Source organism: Pleurodeles waltl, chromosome 6 (genome assembly GCF_031143425.1).
Source record: "Pleurodeles waltl isolate 20211129_DDA chromosome 6, aPleWal1.hap1.20221129, whole genome shotgun sequence".
Lineage (NCBI taxonomy): Eukaryota > Metazoa > Chordata > Amphibia > Caudata > Salamandridae > Pleurodeles > Pleurodeles waltl.
This window is the reverse complement of record NC_090445.1, coordinates 1,067,148,001-1,067,168,534: the sequence shown is the minus strand read 5'-3', so window position 1 is coordinate 1,067,168,534 and position 20,534 is coordinate 1,067,148,001. Positions and strand designations below refer to the sequence as shown.

The following is a 20,534-nucleotide window of genomic DNA, read 5'->3' as shown; positions in this document are numbered from 1 at the left end:
GCTATGATGACCTGAATTAGCTTTGTCACAGAGGTTCTTACCTGAGAGGTTCCATTTACAGGTGGGTAGTTATCCACTGCCAGTGCACCCTGGGTCAGGTTTCGGAAGAGGGTCACTGTATGGAATTCTCCAATCTTGAGGGGTGTGGGGTAACGTATTGTTGCCATTCCAGAGCCAGCATCGAACCTGAAATATTGACAAGTAGCAATAAAGGAAAGGCGCCTGTACCGACTTATGACCAAATGTGTCTATTTTCCAACTTCATATAATGTTGCAGGAAAATTATGTAGGCAACCAGCACCTTAATGGAGATAGCCCTGTTGCTGTGCTCTGACTTGGAAGAAGGAGAAAAGCTGATCTGGTACATAATAGAGACCTGCTTACCTCTGAAGAAAAGGACAAAGAGCAAGCTGGTTGAAGCCATGCATGGGTGGTATTTCAAGGGAAACAATCATGCACTCAGAAGTCCCAAGGACCTTTGTAGGAAGCTGGCTCTGTATATACTATATCTGTAGGACGTTGGCTCTCTATATACTATCTTAAAGTGAGAGATAGTGTGCACAGAGTCCAACGGTTCCCCTTAGAAGTTGATAGTGGCAAAATTAGATAATACTAATGCTCTATTTTGTGGTAGTGTGATCGAGCAGTAGGCTTATCAGAGGGTAGTGTTAAACATTTGTTGTACACACACAGGCAATAAATGAGGAACACACACTCAAAGACTTAACTCCAGGCCAATAGTTTTTATATAGAAAAATATATTTTCTTAATTTATTTTAGAACCACAAGATTCAACATTTGAAGTAAATACATTAAATGCAAGGTACTCCACACAGGTAAGTAAGGAACTTTGAATTAAAGCAGTAGTACACACAATATAGGTTAAAATGGCAATAAGCTATTTTAAAAGTGGACAGTGCAAAAATCAACAGTTCCTGGGGGAGGAAAGTATGGTTAAGTTTCTAAGGTAAGTAAAGCACTTACAAGTTTAGTCTCCTGGGCATAGGCAGCCCACCGTTGGGGGTTCAAGTCAACCCCAAAATCACCACACCAGCAACACAGGGCCAGTCAGGTGCAGAGGTCAAAGGAGGGCCCAAAACACATAGGCGCCTATGGAGAACAGGGGTGCTCCGTTTCCGGTCTGCTGGCAGGTAAGTACCTGCGTCCTCAGGGAGCAGACCAGGGGGGTTTTGTAGAGCACGGTGGGGGGGGGGGGGGGGGGGGGGGGGGGGGCTGGGGAGGGGGGACACAAACAGGCACAGAAAACACACCCTCAGCGGCACAGGGCGGCCAGGTGCAGTGTGCAAAGTTGGCGTTGGGTTTGCTATAGAAAGCAATGGAGGGATCCGGGGGTCACTTAGGCGATGCAGGCAGGGCATGGGGGGGCTTCTAGGGCCAGCCACTGACTGGGCTAGGCAGAGGGCCCCCTGATTGTCACTCCTGCACTGGAGTTTCGTTCCTCTTGGGCCTGGGGGCTGCGGGTGCAGTGCTGGGTCCAGGCGTCGGGTTCCTTGTTACCAGGCGCAATCATGGGGATCCTCTCTGCAGGCGTCGCTGTGGGGGTGCATGGGGGTCGTCTAAGGTTACTCACGAGGTCGCAGTCGCCTGGGAGTCCTCTCTGCAGTGTTGGTTCTCTGGAGCTCGAGCTGGGGGCGTCGGGTGAAGAGCGTGAAGCCTCAGGCTTCCGGCGGAAAGAGTGAGTTCTTTAAAAGTTGCTTCAAAGATGCAAAAATGTTGCTGTTGGTGAACAGTGCCGCTGTTCTCAGGCATCTCTTGGTCTTTTGGTTCAGGGCAGTTCTCTGAGTCTTCAGAGGTTGCTGGTCCCTATTGGATGCATCGCTGTGCAGGTTCTTTGAGTCTGGAGACAGGCCGGCAGGGCTGGGGCCAAGTCAGTTGTTGTCTCCGTCGTCTCTGCATGGCTTTCAGATCAGCAGTCCTCCTTCTTTGTGTAGGTTGAAGGAATCTAATTTCCTGGGGTCTGGGTCGCCCCTAAATACTAAATTTAGGGGTGTATGTAGGTCAGGAGGGCAGTAGGCAATGGCTACTGTCCTGGAGGATGGCTACACCCTCTATGTGCCTCCTCCCTGAGGGGAGGGGGCACATTCCTAATCCTATTGGGGGAATCCTCCAAACTAAAGATGGAAGATTTCTGAAGGCAGGGGTCACCTCAGCTCAGGACACCTTAGGAGCTGTCCTGACTGGTGGGTGACTCCTCCTTGTTTTTCTCATTATCTCCTCAAGCCTTGCTGCCAAAATTGGGGGCAGTGGCCGGAGTGGCGGGCATCGCCAATTGCTGGGATGCCCTGGGGCGCTGTAACAAAAGGGGTGAGCCTTTGAGGCTCAATGCCAGGTGTTACACACTCTGCAGGGGGAGGTGAGAAGCACCTCCACCCAGTACAGGCTTTGTTCCTGGCCACAGAGTGACAAAGGCACTCTCCCCATGTGGCCAGCAACATGTCTGGTGTGTGGCAGGAACTGGTCAGCCTACACTATAAGTTGGTGAGGTATTCAGGGGGCATCTCTAAGATGCTCTCTGGGTGTACGCTACAATAAATTGTACACTGGCATAGGTGTGCATTTATTGTGCTGAGAAGTTTGATACCAAACTTCCCAGTATTCAGTGTAGCCATTATAGAGCTGTGGAGTTCGTGTTTGACAAACTCTCAGACCATATACTCTTATGGCTACCCTGCACTTACAATGTCTAAGGTTTTGCTTAGACACTGTAGGGGCATAGTGCTCATGCACATATACCCTCACCTGTGGTATAGTGCACCCTGCCTTAGGGCTGTAAGGCCTGCTAGAGGGGTAACTTACCTATGCCACAGGCAGTGTGAGGTTGGCATGGCACTCTGAGGGGAGTGCCATGTCGACTTAGTCATTTTCTCCCCACCAGCACACACACAAGCTGTGAGGCAGTGTGCATGTGCTGAGCGATGGGTCCCCAGGGTGGCATAAGACATGCTGCAGCCATTAGAGACCTTCCCTGGTATCAGGGCCCTTGGTTCCAGGGGTACAAGTTACAAGGGACTTACCTGAGTGCCATGGTTGTGCCAATTGTGGAGATAAAGGTACAGTTTAGGGAAAGAACACTGGTGCTGGGGCCTGGTTAGCAGGGTCCCAGCACACTTTCAAATCATAACTTAGCATCAGCAAAGGCAAAAAGTTAGGGGGTAACCATGCCAAGGAGGCATTTCCTCACAGTATTGCTCGAAGAAAAATCTCCAGTCTGACTCCTGGGGGAAAATTCGAAGGTAAGGAATCTGCAACTAGAAGTCTCTATCAGATAAAATGTTTTTAATGCATAAACAGACCAACAAATAAAGCAGCCAGAACAATTGCAACCGAAAGTGTGAATCTGCGATTTCATGTCAACATTTAGCAATTTCAAGAGCCTCTACTACAATCTTTTAGGCACTATAACAACAGGGCCAATGCTCTGACAAGTACTTAAAATGCAAGGCTGTCCATACTAGTTTTCAGTTAAAATAAATATTTAAGTGCCTTATAATAGGCTATGGTTTCGTACCTGAGTTCAGGACGGCCTCCAACCAAACCGAAGGAGATGAAATCTCCCCCTGTGTTCTTTTTCTGACCATTGTACACCAACATACCTGACAAAAGAAGAACAGTCAAATTAACATTATCAAACTAGTTTTCTCCAACTATTACTGTCACAGGATTAGAGACTCAGTACAGACAAGCATCTGCTTAGGACAAAAAGAAGTACCATAAGGACACATCTCAAGCAAGACATGCCCACACACCAAATAGCAGGTAGGTATCAAAGCAAAAACAGAGCCTGGAAGACGATCTACTGCCAAGACAAAACTATAACTTGTTCCTAATGTTCCAACCTCTTTTTCTGCTGCCATAGACAATCAGTACTTATTTTTCCTTTCTGTCCTGATGGTTACATTGAGCTCTTGTATCTTTCTGTCAGGATGAAGGCTAACCAAAAATCCCAGGGGAGCCCTGGTTGTCTGTCCTCATACACTGAACCTGTTGGTGATAGGGAAAAGTATGATATTCAAATAGCTACCTGTGGCCCAAAGCTAATGATGATCGAAGTCCCAGGGATATCAGCTAAGGAGTTTACTGCTCTTTGTACCCCCTCACAAACTCTGAAATTGTCACAGTATACAACAATTTAGGTGGTCCCAAGTTAAGATGTACTCATTCAGATGACAAGACTAGGGACAGTCTGACACATGATGCTCCAAGGACTTAAAGAGAAATTCCTATTGATATTTAGGGTAGCTGCACAAATGTATAGAACATTTTGTTTCCAAAGCACTCCTAGCATAACCTACTGGCCCAAACTTATCAAGTCTTGGATGCCCAAGTTGTTGAACCCCAATTTAAGTTAAATAAAATCAAATCAAAATCCCTCATAACTTGGCATATCACTATTAATTATGCACTGTGCTTCATTATGCTCATTCTATCAAAATGCTTATTCACTGGGAGCTTAGGGCTTTCACCTTCAATCTTCTTCCATTCATCACAAACACTGTTGAAATAGCTCCCTTTACTCAAATCTTAATGCATAAAACTTGGAGGTTAGATCTACTTCATCCTTCTACATGTTATGTTTCAAAAGAATGTGTTTGTATTTCTTAGAAAGAAAGAAAATACGCAACAATGAAGGTTGACATTAACACCGTATAAAATCATTAATTCCACCTTCTCCAGATTTCACTCTCCATCCCACCACCTTGGGGAATACCTCAACCCCCTCTTAATGTTTCAGTCAGTTTCTTCTGGTCTTTGAAGGATTGCTGCCTGTGCCACTACTGCTCTCCTCCCCACACCTCTCCTCCTCCTGACTGTGTTCCAGCCTTCTAAGGATCATGCAGGTGGCAGGGACACCGACTCACTGAGGCAAGCTATGCCTGATACGGAGCCAAACAGGTAAACAGCTGCCACCATTTAATGCTATCATTTAGCCACACACTATCCAGTACCTGAACCAGAAATAGCGCGGTCGTAAAGAAAACAGGTGTGTTTATCTCAACTGTATTAATAGGCACGAACACACAGTGTGTTTAAAGGTTTTATATGCTTCCGAAAGTTGCTAACAGTTGAAACACTGAACAGAATTGTGTGAAATTCTCTTATTTCACAGCCTGTCTATGAACTCTATCAGCTAATGTGATCAACCCATCACCACAAAAAACACACACAAAAAATCCCACATCAGATGGAGCGCAAATTCTACTGTTTGTTTGCACCTTCATGCTTTGTGAGCCAAAGTGTGGCAGAATGACAAGTCTAATGTTCCAGTTAAAGCATTCCAAAAGTTTTCTTGGATGTTTACTTAAGATTTACATATCTAGCAATGATGATTCTACAGTGTGGGTGTTTATCTGCAAAGATAATTATGCTGCCTGAAGCCTGGTTTAAGAGGATTTGGAAATACTGCAGGTACATGATGACTATTCAGCTAAAAAGGCACTGCATGCCGTTCTATCGAGATAATTTCAGAATATTAGAACCCTGCAGCATGCTGGAAATCATGTTTTGCTCAATATACGGAATGCCGAATTGGCTGCTCATTTTTCAGGCAAACACTTCAGAAAGGTTTAGCAGTGAAAATTAGAACTCTCGAACACTGGAATTTATGTTTTCTATCATTCTACAATATGCACAACAACGCTCCTTGTCTTTTTTTCCCTGGAACGTCTTACTGCTGTGCCATATTAATCAATGGTTTAGATTACTGTTGTTAAATTGCTGGTTACAGAATCAATACATGGCTAAGATGCCTTGTCAAATAAAGCTAAAATGGGATTTTTGAAATAATTTGGGATCCAGTCGCTATCTAAGGTCATTCGGGTCATCTCTGTTAACATACAGGAAAGTCTCTTAGGGTCTGCATCAAAAACATGAACTTAAAAAAAGAATCCACAGGGAAATGAAAATCTGCGCAATACGCAGGGCCTGATTTGCACTTCTAGCCACCACAAGGACAATTATGAGTCGGAGTTATGCTACAATCGAGCAGTACATTGAAACTAGTGTTGGAAATGTGCCATAAGGTAATATTACAAGTGCAAATGAGTCAGTAGTCCCCATAGCGGCCAGGATCGCAAAATAATATGTAATCTAATACTGAGAAATGTATTGTAAAGGAAAAGAAGCAACGTGTATGTTCCACTTGGACAATGGATTTCTTTATCGGTCCTGTGAGGAGCAATAGCTATCAGGAGAGAGGATTTTAAGCATGCTAGAATCCAAAGTTTAATTGTGCCAGATTTAAGGTTCCCTTCATTTCAAATGGAATTTGGTAGCTCCATTAGCAATATTCTGTCTCACAGCAAAATATTAGTATAGTTTTAGTATATACGAGATGTCTATGTCCAACAAAAATGTCAACGATATACACAAAAGAAAACTCGTTAGAATTTACAGGGTTGAAAAAACATTCAGAATATGCATTACAACAAAAGAGAGAGGCAAGAACAGAAAGTGCACTTACCCGAGTATAGAAGGAGGGCTACATATAGAATATTTTTAAGAAAAAGGGGAAAAAGAATAATAAGTACAGAAAGACAGAAACAAATATATTGAGATAAAGCAGAACAGAGTGTGGCAAACTGGACCAGAAAAGATGCAGTGTGGAGAAAGGTTCCTAGAGTGTGTGAAGGGTTAAAAAGAAATGTGAGGAGGGAAAACATGAATATGAGAAAATAAAACCAATGAAATAGGGGAGAAATATCTAAAGGGGACAAAAGGGTGCAGAAAAAGTAAGTGATCCACAAACAAGGGATCAAGAGGAAAGAAAAGAGAAACCCAATGATAATTTGGAAGAAAGAAACCTGAATAACCCACAGACTTGTAAATTGTCATTTAGAGTAAAAAGAGCAAGGAATAAATGCAAGATGTCATGTGTCTGTGCAAATCTGAACAATAATGAATACAGGACAGCTCATCCTGGGCAATCAATGTACACCAACATCAGGTATGCTAGTAAAAGGTGAACATCCTCATTTCAATGAACTGGAAAACAGCTGCAAATTGTGAGACCTTATCTGTACCAAAGAGAACCCATTTTCCTTCATGACAGTCTGTAACCAACTCTATGGTACCCCAAATATAATTTTCTTGACAAGTAGAGTTTGTCTTACTGACATAAAATACATTTTCTTGTATCTGGTCTTGTGTTCTGTTCCAATAAAGTGTTCAATTTGATGGTTGTACACAAGAGCAATCAAAGATATTTATATTGCTTACGACTAACGATGAACGAATCCAATGGCTGTCATGGTTATCACATGTTTCACATGCTCAGGAATTATGAGATGCACATGGACCAGTGAATACCCCTTTAAACTGGAAGCAGAGTTACTAACTTTTGAATCCTCAGGTTTAGGTTGTTTCACACTGAAAGAATGGCTTAGACTCAACTTCTCACTCACCGATGGTTTAAGGGTTACACCAAATTAGGTTTCATTTCAACCTAAAATTATACTCTCATCTTCAAAGGTTTGGTTTTCAGAGAGCTCAGTGGGAGCATAAATACTTAGATACAGAGACTTGAGTGGGTAAAAAAGTGGCAATTGAGAGATGGATAATATTCGCTGATGTTCCATGCTCTATGAAGAGATACATTCCTCGGAACAAGAGGACACTGGCTGATATAAAAACAGACTCCATTTCCCTCTTATGTTCTGAGGTGATGTGTTCAGCAGCGAGTTGAAAGACTGTACAGCTGTTGGCAGCAAAGAACCTTTCTGCATAAAATTACACCAAGTTGTCCAAATCTATGGACTGTTGACTTTAGATGTGTCTCTTGGGTGAGACTGTTCAAAATGTGACGCAATGTAAAAACATTTGTGGGTATAAAAAAAAAAGGCATTTCCAATTGGCTTGAAGCATCAGTCTATCTATAGCTACATACATAATATCTATATATTTATATCTATATATATATATATATATATACACATTTTATATCTTCATCTATATATTTATATCTGTATCTACATATCTATGTCTATAAAATGTTAGAGGCACTATGCAAGCATCAAAAGGAATAAACAAATGAACAGAAACACAATAGCATATAAGGCATCCAGCTTACCATCAGCAGTGTCTGGTCGGAAAGTGATCTGGATCTCAAAGTTCTTGTAGGCATCCTTGATGGTTGGCAAGGGAAGGTAGGACTGTGGGTTGTTGGTAAAATATGGCATCACTCGTTCTGTAACAATAAGGAAGCCAAAATGGACCTTCATAATGCGGAACACAAGGGCTGGCTGTAATTGCAATTCTTTCAAATTGAATGGACTGAAATCATTTGGATATTGATCAATTGAAAAGATTTAGTTAGCAAGTTTGTTGGCCCTGATGAAGCATGAGGATTGTTGCGAAACACGTGTTGACCTCTTTTTTTTCCAAAATGACACTTTCTTGTAGAAATTAAGGAATAAAGAATATTAGGACCTTTCATACAAAGTAGTAGTCCTTTATTGTGTCAAGAACTGGAAATAACTCTTTAAGAATCTACTATAATTATAAACATTACTTTACCTTCAAACCTCAAATAGTCCTTTTATTGTTTCATGGTCTGCTAGGGCATAAGGGAAAGCAGTAAAATTATTTCTGAGTCTGTGTTTGTCTGATTAGAAAGATCTCCTTTAACCCCCTTGTCGGGTCCCTTGTACCACTTTCATACACGTTGTAATGCTTCTTCGGGTAAGTTGTACCCACCTAAATGCTCTACAAGGTTGCTCAATAGATACATCACCTTCCTACAAACCTTCTATTATTAACGCTGCATGCATGTCCACGCCCTGAGGTACTCAGAAATTTCCTTAATTGCTTATCACATAGACCACACACACTATCTTGTTCTTCAGTAGCTTCTTCGTTTGATCAATGTCCTTCCTAGATTATCCAAAAGAACCTAAGACAACCCTCCAGGTGGTGCTCTACGGCTGACTAAAGTAGTGTTCAAGTGAACCAATGTGACTTCAACTGGGAGCTAAATACTAAGTGGTGAACAGGCTAGCACTTTACGCATAAAGTATATCAGAATCAACGCATGACAGCCTAGGTGTATGCTAATTGGTGAAGACGGAAGCCTTCACACCCTTGATCTGCCAGACTACAAATAGGATACCTTTACTGAGCAATAACATTCTCAGATATGTCTTAAAAGATAATCAGATTGTGGAATAACAAACAAATTCGTGTTCACAAAGGACATTGTGCAGTAACCTGAGGCATTGTATTTTTCCCCTTTCTTAGTCCATTGGGGCTGCTTTCAGTCAGGTAATGAGCCTTTCATTTCTTCACTCTTTTGATGCTATCATTTGTATTATTTCTGAAAACATAATGCTGCATTACAAGTTATTAAACAACAAAGCTGGTGAACTTGATATAGCCAGAAATGTCTGCACATTATCATAAAAACTGAAAAATACATTGTGTCTGTAGAAAATTATCTCTTTCAATGTATTACCTTTAGATTAAAAGTGTGTAATATCTATGTTAGGGATGTAATCTTTGAATACTCGATACGTATAGGCTTGTTTTCCAACACATAACAGCAGGTGGATATATATAATACTTCTAACAGTGATTGCAAAGTCATTGGACAAGAAAACTATGTTTCCACTCCACAGATCTTACATCATATTTCGGATTCCTGAGAAAATAGACTTCTTCTAGTTAAGGCTCTGAACCAGGGCACACAGGGCCAGTAAGAAATAGATCAATATAGGGAGCTCCTAATTTAAATGAGGATGAACAGATGTTGTCCAGTTGCTATGTTGACTACCGAGAGACTCGGACACCTGGGTTTTAATTCCCTATCACCAGAACATAATAAACCTTGAGGAATTCTGGGCATGTCACTTTATCTCGCTGTGCCTCAAGTTCTACTTTTGTGTGCAGCAAATATGCTATTTACAACTTTACAGTGTGCTCTCTAATGCTACTTGAATCCATATCTCGTCCTGTTTTTTTGTCATGAAGTCCACATTAGACCCCGTGCACAGCACTGTTCTATGGACAGCACCACGTTTTCCTGATGTTCAAACTACAATAGAAGCGGTGTTCATAAGGTGCTTTGTTGCTGCTGGGAGTTGGGTTTCCACTATATCTAGTACCTAAAATGTATTATTATTTATCAGCATGTTAGGGGACATATGAAAATATGGAAGAACATATATCAATACATTCACTCCTCAAATAAATCTAGATAAGAACTGCATGTTCAAATCAAAAACCCATCAGTTTGTAGCTGCAGACTCACTGTGCTTAATTGCCCTGACCAAACTGAGGGATATTCCCTCTGTTGGAGGCAGCGTGTTCTGTTTGGCTGAGGCTGGACCTTAGCCAGGCAGAACTCACCACTCTTATCAGCGGTAGGTGATTACACTCACTGAATAACCTGAGCTCAACCCTAGGGTAGCTTGGCACAGAGCAGACAGACTTATCACAGGGGCAATGTGTAAAGCAATGGCACAGCAATACCACCCAACAATTATGCTGATCGTCACAAAAGTACAAGTTAATTACCTTTGGTAACACAATTTCTGGTAGACACATATTCTAGTTGCAGATTCCTTACCTTAGAATTTTCCCCCAGGTGTCAGACTGTATCCGGAGATTTTTTCTTCAAGCAATACCCTTGCGCGTCGGTAGGTGGCGTCCATCAAACCTGCAGGCGTTGCCAGCATCACAGACGCCGTGAAAATATTGGGAGCAGTATATAAATGTTGCCTCAGCGCAGTGACGTCAGTTTCTTTTACTGACTTTCCCCGCCAAAGCGCAGAGCCACTAAGAACACTGAGATTGGTGCGCCAGAGCTAAAGACCTGAAGGGAGAATCCTTGTCCCTAGAAATCAGTTCGCAAGCAGGGAGGATGGGTGGGTCGGTAAGGAATCTGTAACTAGAATATGTCTCTACCAGATATTTTGTTTCTGAAGGTAAGTAACTTGCACATCTGATAGAGACTTCCAGTTGCAGATTCCTTACCTTACAATAGATACCCAATCAATGCCATCCTCAGAGGTGGGCTGCGAAACAAGACCACACAGGAAAGTCCTGCAGGACCGAACGACCAAAGTAGCCGTCCCGAAGGACCGGACTGTCCAGGCAGTAATGCTTAGCAAACGTGTGCAGGGATGCCCACGTAGCTGCCTGGCAGATATCCAGGACAGGACCACCGCACGCTAACGCAGTGGAAGCAGCAGTCGCTCTGGTGGAATGAACGTGCAATCCCTCAGAGGGTTGCTTCTTGGCCAAAGCGTATCACATCTTGATGTAAATAAGTACCCATCGAGAGATGGTACGTTTTTGCACCGCCTTCCCTTTCTTCACACCCACATACCCGACAAAGAGTTGATCCTCCATCCGGAAATCTTTAGCGCAATTTAGGTAGAACGCCAACGCTCTTTTTGGGCCAAGACAGTGGAGTCTCTCCTCCTCATGGGAAGGATGTGGGGGTACATAAAAAGTAGGCAAAGTGATGGACTGACCTACATGAAAAGGCATAACAACGTTAAGAAGGAAGGAAGCCTCAGTGCATAAGACCACTTTGTCAGGGTGCAGAGACAAGAATGGAGGCTTGGAAGAAAGACCTTGAAGCTCATTAAGTCTGCGAGCAGAAGTGATGGCAACAAGAAAGATAGTCTTGAAAGTGAGGAGCCGTAAAGGGCAATTGTGCATCCGCTCAAAAGAAGTACTCATTAAGTAAGTAAGGACAAGATTAAGGTCCCATTGGGGCATGATAAATGGAGAGTGTACGAAAATGCCACTGTTGGCATGGTGACTCCCTAGGTTTTTGCCTTTTGTTGATTCTAGCTTTGATTGGAAGTGTGCTGGGACCCTGATAACCAGGCCCCAGCACAAGTGTTCTTTCCCTAAAACTGTACCTGTGACTCCACAATTGGCACAGCCCTGGCACACAGTTAAGTCCCTTGTAAAAGGAACCCATGGTACCAAGGCCTCTGTGGCCAGGGAAGGTCTCTAAGGGCTGCAGCATGTATTATGCCACCCTGGGGACCCCTCACTCAGCACATGCACACTGCCTCACAGCTTGTGTGTGCTGGTGGGGAGAAAAAGACAAAGTCGACACGGCACTCCAATCAGAGTGACATGCCTACCAACCACTGACTGTGGCATAGGTAAGCCACCCCTCTAGCAGGCTTTACACCCCTAACGCATGGTGCACTATACCACAGGTGAGGGCATAGCTGCAAAACCTTAGACATTTTGAGTGCAGGGTAGCCATAAAGAGAATATGGTCTGGGAGTCTGTCAATTACGAACTCCACAGTTCCATAATGGCAACACTGAAATCTGGGACGTTTGGTATCAAACTTCTCATCACAATAAATGCACACTGATGCCAGTGTGGGATTTATTGTAAAATACACCCAGAGGGCATCTTAAAGATGCCCCCTGAATACCAATCCAACTCCTATTGCTAGGCTGACCAGTTTCTGCCAGCCTGCCACAACCAGACGAGTATCTGGCCACACAGAGTGAGTGCCTTTGTCACTCTGTGGCCAGGAACAAAGCCTGTACTGGGTGGAGGTGCTACTCACCTCCCCCTGCAGGAACTGTAACACCTGGCGGTGAGCCTCAAAGGCTCATGCCTTTTGTTACAGCACCCCAGGGCAACCGAGCTAGTGAAGATGCCCGCCCCTCTGGCCAGGGCCCCCACTTTTAGCAGCAAGGCCGGAGGAGATAATGAGAAAAACAAGGGGGAGTCACCTACCAGTCAGGACAGCCTCTAGGGTTCCCTGAGGTAAGGTGACCCCTGCCTTTAGAAATCCTCCATCTTGAGTTTGGAGGAGTGCCCCAATAGGAATAGGGATGTGCCTCCCTCCCCTCAGGGAGGAGGCACAAAGAGGGTGTAGCCATCCTCAAGGACAGGAGCCATTGGCTACTGCCACCCAGACCTAAACACACCCCTGAATTTAGTATTTAGGGGCGACCTTGAACCCAGGAAATCAGATTTCTGCAACCTGAAAAGAGAAGGACTGCTGACCTGAAAGCCCCGCAGAGATGATGGAGACACCAACTGACTTGGCCCCAGCCCTACCGGCCTGTCTCCAGACTCAAAGAACCTGCACAGCGACGCATCTGACGGGGACCAGCGACCTCTGAGGACTCAGAGGACTGCCCTGAACCTAACGTACCAAGAAACTCCCTAGAACAGCGGCACTGTACAGAACCTACAACAACTTTGCAACAAAGAAGCAACTTTTAAAGAGACTCTTCCTTCACGCCGGAAGCATGAGACTTCACCCTCTGCACCAAACGCCCCCAGCTCGAGTTCAGGAGAACCAACACTGCAGAGAGGACTCCCAGGCGACTCCAACGAGGTGGACACCGTGAGTCGACCCACCTGCACTCCCACAGCGACACCTGCAGAGAGGATCCAGAGGCCCCCCTGACCGCGACTGCCTGGTAACAAAAGGAACCCGATGCCTGGACCAAGCACTGCACCCGCAGGCCCCCAGGACCGAGCGGAACCACCTATCAGTGCAGAAGTGACCAGCAGGTGGCCCTCATCCTAGCCCAGTCAGTGGCTGGCCCGAGAAGCCCCCCTGTGCCCTGCCTGCATCGCCTAAGTGAACCCCAGGTCCCTCTATTGCTTTCAATAGCAAACCCAACGCCCACTTTGCCTACTGCACCTGGCCGCCCCTGTGCGGCTGAGGGTGTGTTTTGTGGGTTTGTGTGTATCCCCCCCGGTGCTCTACAAAACACCCCTGGCCTGTTACCCAAGTCTGTAATCAGACTAGGACCGGAGCACCCCTGTTCTTTTTGTTTTTGGGGTCTTTGGGGTTTTACAGAGCACGGGGGGAAGGGGGTGGTGGTGACCCAAGTAGGCACACAAAACACACCCTTAGCGGCACAGGGGCGGCCGGGTGCAGAGTGCAAAGCCGGTGTCGGGTTTTGTATTGGATTTAATGGGTGGACCCGGGGGTCCCTTTAGCGGTGCAGGCAGGGCACAGGGGGGCTTCTCGTGCCAGCCACCACCTGGGCTAGGCAGTGGGTCGCCTGGGGGTCACTCCTGAACTGAGGTTCGGTTCCTTCTCGTCCTGGGGGCTGCGGGTGCAGTGCTTGGTCCAGACATCGGGTCCCTTGTTACAGGCAGTCGCGGTCAGGGGGAGTCTCTGGATTCTCTCTGCAGGCATAGCTGTGGGGATCCAAGGGGGTCGTCTTGGGCTACTCACGGGGTCGCAGTCGCCTGGGAGTCCTCCCTGTGGTGTTGGTTCTCTGGATCTCGAGCCAGGGGTGTCGGGTGCAGAGGTAGAAGTCTCACACTTCCAGAGGGAAGAGTGAGGTCTTTGAAAGTTGCAGAAAAGTTGCAGTATTGTTTCTGTTTCTTGAATAGAGCCGCTGCTCACAGGAGTTTCTTGGTCCTTAGGTTCAGGGCAGTCCTCTGAGGATTCAGAGGTCGCTGGTCCCTGTTGGATGCATTGCTGTTGCAGTTTTTCAAGATCGGAGACAGGCCGGTAGGGCTGGAGCCAAAGCAGTTGTCATCTCCGTCATCTCTGCAGGGCTTTCAGGTCAGCAGTCCTTCTTAGTTCAGGTTGCAGGAAACTTTTTTCCTGGGTGCCCCTAAATACTAAATTTAGGGGTGTGTTTAGGTCTGGGAGGGCAGTAGCCAATAGCTACTGCCCTGGATGGTGGCTAAACCCTCTTTGTGCCTCCTCCCTGAGGGGAGGGGGGGCACATACCTATTTGTATTGGGGGAATCTTCCAAACTTAAGATGGAGGATTTATAAAGGCAGGGGTCACCTCAGCTCAGGGCACCTTAGGGGCTGTCCTGACTGGTGGGTGACTCCTCCTTGTTTTTCTAACTATCTCCTCCAGCCTTGCCGCCAAAAGTGGGGGCAGTGGCCGGAGGGGCGGGCATCTCCACTAGCTGGTATGGCCTGTGGCGCTGTAACAAAAGGGGTGAGCCTTTGAGGCTCACCGCCAGGTGTTCCAGTTCCTGCAGGGGGATGTGAGAAGCAGCTCCACCCAGTACAGGCTTTGTTCCTGGCCACAGAGTGACAAAGGCACTCTCCCCATGTGGCCAGCAACTCATCTGGTTGTGGCAGGCTTGCAGAAACTGGTCAGCCTAACACTAGAAGTCAGATTGGTATTCAGGGGTCATCTCTAAGTTGCTCTCTGGGTGCATTTTACAATAAATACCACACTGGCATAAGTGTGCATTTATTGCGCTGAGAGGTTTGATACCAAATTTCCCAGATTTCAGTGTAGCCATTATGGAACTGTGGAGTTCGTTTTTGACAAACTCCCAGACCATATACTCTTATGGCTGCCCTGCACTTACAATGTCTAAGGTTTTGCTTAGACACTGTAGGGGCATAGTGCTCATGCACATATGCCCTCACCTGTGTTGTAGTGCACCCTGTCTTAGGGTTGTAAGGCCTGCTAGAGGGGTGACTTACATAAGCCACAGGCAGTGTGAGGTTGGCCTGGCACCCTGAGGGGAGTGCCATCTCGACGTAGTCATTTCTCCCCACCAGCACACACAAGCTGTAAGGCAGTGTGCATGTGCTGAGTGAGGGGTCCCCAGGGTGGCATAAGACATGCTGCAGCCCTTAGAGACCTTCCTGGCATCAGGGCCCTTGTTACCAGGGGTACCGTTTACAAGGGACTTATCTGAGTGCCAAGGCTGTGCCAATTGTGGAAGCAAAGGTACAGTTTAGGGAAAGAACACTGGTGCTGGGGCCTGGTTAGCAGGGTCCCAGCACACGTTCAATCATAACTTGGCATCAGCAAAAGGCAAAGAGTCATGGGTAACCATGCCAAGGAGGCATTTCCTTACACTCAGTAGCTCGGAATACCATACTCTCCGTCCCCAGTCTGGAGCCACCAAGATGACTTGGGCACAGTTGTTCCTGATCTTCTTGAGAACTCTGGGCAGAAGTGGTATAGGCGGAAAGGAGGCCGGAGTTCCACTCCAGACGAAAAGCGTCTCCAAGCGACTGCCGCCTTGGAAACTCCAACATGCAAAACAGCTGACATTGAGCATTCTCTGCGGAGGCAAATAGATCTAACCAAGGCTCTCCCCACTGCTGAAAGAGACCTTGCGCCACCTCCAGATGGAGATGCCATTCGAGATCGTCTGTGCATCGATGGCTGAGTTAGTCGGTTCTGGCATTGAGAGAACCCGCCAGATGTTGAACCATTAGGGTAATGCCCAGATGTTCCAGCATGTCCAAGACCCTACTCCGCCCTGTTTGTTGCAGTACCACATGGCAGTAGTATTGTCCGTGAACACCTGAAGTACTTTCCCTTTGAGAGAGGGAAGAAATGCTTTCAACGCAAGCCTTATTGCCCAGAGCTCCAGAAGATTGATATGGAGCCCAGACTCCGCTGGAGATCAGAGGTCACTGATCTCCACCTCTCCCATGTGGTCCCCCCAACCCAGAAGTGACGCATCTGTCACTATGGTTAGATCTGGCTGGGGAAGGGAGAGGGATCTGCCATGGAGCCAATGAGAATTTGAGAGCCACCACTGCAGGTCTTTCGCAGTCCCTGCATAGATCTGGACAATGTCAGAGAGATTCCCCTGATGCTGCACTCAATGGAACTTCAAGTCCCATTGCACAGCCCACATATGCCATCTGGCATGCGTCACTAGCAGGATGCAGGAGGCCATGAGACCCAGCAGGTTCAGAGTCAGTCTCACCGAAACCCAAGACAGAGGCTGAAAGATCAGAATCATAGCCTGAATATCTTGGACTCGCTTTTTGGCAGGATAAGGCCGAAACTGCACTGTGTCCAGAACAGCTCTGATGAAAGGGAGCGTCTGAGAGGGGGTCAGGTGTGACTTCGGCACGTTGATAGTGAACCCCAGCGTGTGCAGGAGGCTCGCCGTAGTCTGAAGGTAGGAGACGACTTTCTGGGGGCGAGTTCGCCTTCAACAGCGAGTCATCCAGGTAGGGGAAGACTGAGAACCCTAATCTGTGCAGATAAGCTGCAACCTTTCATGAACACCCGAGGGGCACTGGTAAGGCTGAAGGGGAGCAAGGTAAACTGATAGTGCTCGTGACCTACCACGAATCACAGGTAACGTCTGTGGGCAGGCAGGAGGGAAATGTGGAAATAAGCATTCTGGAAGTCCAACGCTACCATCCAGTCTTCCTGGGCCAAAGGCAGACAGGACCACAGCCAGGGTGAGCATTTTGAATTTCTCCTTTTTGAGGAAGTAGTTGAGGGCCTAAAGATCTAGGATAGGACGTAAGACCTTGTCTTTTTTTGGCACCAAAAAGTAGGAATAACAACCATGACCTACTTCTTGCACAGGGACCTTCTCTATGGCTTCCTTGGCCTAGAGAGCCATGACGTCCTGACGGAGAAGTGCCAAATGATCCTCCGGGAGTTGGCTGATAGATGGGGGCATGGCTGGTGGTGGAGATTTGAAAACGAATGAATAGCCCTTTCGAACTATCTGCAAAACCAACTTGTCCGTAGTGATGGATTCCTAGTGGGGCAAGTGATGGCGAATCCTGCCGCCAACTGGATCGGAGTGACAGGAAGGACTAGGAGGGTTTGGAGGCTGCAGTGGGGGCAGGAGTGAAATGGGCAGACCTCTGGTTCCCTGCCCCACGCCCATGTGGGATTCCATTCCCCAGCCACGCAGTGGCTGAACAGCATGGGTGTCATGGTGGCTGGGTGGGGGGACTCCACAGGGAGCCCCTTCCATAGCCACGAATAGGGGTGAAAAGCAGACTGTTGGGGTCGAGGGGCAGCAAAAAGGCTAAGGGACCGAGCCGTAGCCCCGGGGTCCTTGAATCTCTCCAAGGCTGAGTCCGCCTTGTCTCCAACGAGAAGGGAGCTATCAAAGGGCATGTCCATTAGAGACTGTTGGACATTCCCCGAAAGACCAAAAGTATGCAACCAGGCACGGCGTCTCAAGGCCACCGTCGTAGCAACCGATTTGCCTAGTGTGTCTATTGTGTCCAACCCACATCGGATGGTGAACTTCGCTGCATCTCTCCCATCATTGGCAGCTTGGGAGACAATAGCACATGCCTCCTTCGGTATCTGCGGCAGAACTTGCATGACTGTATCCCACAGAGAGTGGATATAGCGGCCCAAAAGGCATGTGGTGTTCACAGACCGCATCATGAGACTGAAGGAAGAAAACATCTTCTTCCCTAATTGTTCCAGTCTTTTTGATTCCCTATCTGGGGGTGAGGAAGAGAATGCACCCAAGGTAGAGGAAGCCTGGATGACCAGACTCTCAGGCATGGGGTGATGGGACAGGAATTTAGGGTGGTTCGGGGTGAGCGGATGGCAGCATGCGTTAGTCCTGTTCGCAGGAGCCCCTGTGTTGTGTTTGGACCAAGTACCCAAAAGGACATTGTTGAGGGCTTCATTGAATGGCAAAAGGGGCTCACATGTGGAAGCCCCTGGCTGAAGCACCCCTGTCAGGAGACTGGACCTGACCTCTACAGTAGGTAGCTCAAGGCCAATGACCTCAGCCGCCCTACTGACCACTGTAGCATACGTTGCTCCCTCCACCGTAGGAGACAGCATGCCAGCGTCTGGAGAAGTGTCCAATCCATTGGCCTCGCCCAAATCCTGTGCCCTGTCCAAAGATGCGTCAGCCTGGTATTCATAAGGGTTCAGGGACCCCTCCAAACCTTCCCCGAATTCTTACCTGTAAGGAAAAGGGTGCAAATCCGACCTGAGGTGAGTAATCCCCATCGAAGACTGAGGCGGTGTTGGGCGACGCCGCTCTAACTCCGAGTCGTGGGGGATAAGGATCAGGTCGACGTCTATGATGGGCATTACCAATGTCGGGAGTGTCAACAATCAAACTGGCACCGGGGAAGGTCTAGAGGTACGACCAGCGTCAGTGCGGATCCGGGAGCCAGAGCCAAAGCCATTGGCACAGAACCCGATGGCCCATCATCCGAACCCCTTGGACCCCAAGGCGCGGTATCGGGGGTCGGTCCGCCCAAAAATGAGGTGCATGGCCTCATAAAACTCCTTTAAATGGGCAGGGGTCGCTCCGGCTTTCGGATATTCAGGGAAGCGCAGAGCGGACCCAGAAGCAGGCTCCGAAGACTGAAGCCTCGAGCGTCAATGCTACTGCCAGGTCGTATCAGCCTAGCGACAGGGTGAAGTCGAAGGGCGACAGGACCGCTTCAACGACTTCTTCTTCTTACCTGTGCCCGAAGACTTGAAGGAAGAAGAAAGGTGTTGGCTCTGCGAACAGTCTTGAGACCTTCCTCTCGAGCGAGACCGGGACCTACGCGGAGTTGAGCGCCGGGCCGCCATGAGCTTGAAAAACCGCTTCCTCAGGGTCTTCGGGTGCATGGCCCGGCACGCAGAGCACAACTTCAGGTTGTGGTCACTCTCCAAGCACCACAAACAGACCCAATGTGGATCCATCACAGACATCATGCGGTGACGGTCCTCGCACGACTTGAAACCGGACTTCAAGGACATCTCGAGGCACCAAAAAAAAAGGAAAAAAAAAAAAAGACCAGCGTAGCTCTCTCCAGATCAGTACGTTACGCGGAAATAAAGGAGCGGACGTCACTGCACTGAGTCGGCATCTATGTACTACTCCTGAAGTCATCACGGCGACTACGATGCCAACAACGCCCGTGGAGTCGACCGACACCACCTACCGACGCGCAAGGGTATTGCTCGAAGTAAAAATCTCCAGATCCAGTCTGACGCCTGCAGGAATATTCTAAGGTAAAGAATCTGCAACTAGAAGTCTATATCAAATATCAGTTTTTACAGTGAGGTACAAATGTCACACACAAGCATTTTTACACAGTAATGCTTTCCTATGAGAAGGAAACACGTACTGCATACAAGAACTGGAAAACGTATTTCAGGGGTCTCCTTTCGAACATAAGGTGCTAGGGGGTCAAGGTTAAGTGAGCCACCAGCAGTTCAGGTTTACCAGCCCTGGAGTGTCCGTGTACTAAGGTGCTGGACAGTTTGGCAGCCTTGTGTGCTTGCATGGTTGGCGAAAAGGGGGGCACCTAAAAAAAGACTGCAGAGGGAGTCACTGGAACAAGTCCGGGAGCCCGAACGATTGGCTCAGTTTCATGAGGGTCCTGGGAGCAAATGGGCAGAGTAAAAGTTTGTGGTCCTGGGCCAGGAGCTCAGGGGCAGACAGTTTTGGTCAGGTGCTCCAGTGCGTCAAAGGCGCTCACAGTTCTTGGTTAGACCCAGTGGCGGCCAGCAGCTTTAGGAGGGAGGGAAGGAGGGGGCGGGCGGGAAGCACACACACACATTCTTTCAAACACAGACACGCACGCACATCCATTAACAACACTCATACCATTCAAACATGCAGCACGCACCAAACATTCATTTTAAAACATCACACACTCATTCTTTCACACACGCATGCACATCCATTAACACTCATAACATTCAAACATGCACGCAGGCACCAAACATTCATTTTAAAACATCACACAAATACACACACCCACTTACCTTCAGCCTCCGGTCCCAGGAGGGTTGGGACTGCTGCCTTCCCTCAGCCAATGAGGGAAGGCAGCAGTCCCAGCCTCG

The 20,534-nt window shown here is 47.3% G+C and overlaps 1 protein-coding gene across 7 annotated transcripts in view; it reads right to left on the bottom strand.

The window, feature by feature from the left end:
- HSPG2 (heparan sulfate proteoglycan 2) overlaps window positions 1–20,534 on the bottom strand; it is a 933,800-nt gene that overhangs the window by 91,616 nt on the left and 821,650 nt on the right. For all 7 annotated transcript variants that reach the window (XM_069240056.1, XM_069240057.1, XM_069240060.1 and 4 more), the window contains 3 exons: window positions 8,087–8,203; window positions 3,530–3,614; window positions 42–186 (listed from right to left, as the gene is read on the bottom strand). In XM_069240056.1, coding sequence (XP_069096157.1) covers window positions 42–186; window positions 3,530–3,614; window positions 8,087–8,203 — 347 coding nt within the window. The remainder of the gene's footprint in view (window positions 1–41; window positions 187–3,529; window positions 3,615–8,086; window positions 8,204–20,534) is intronic.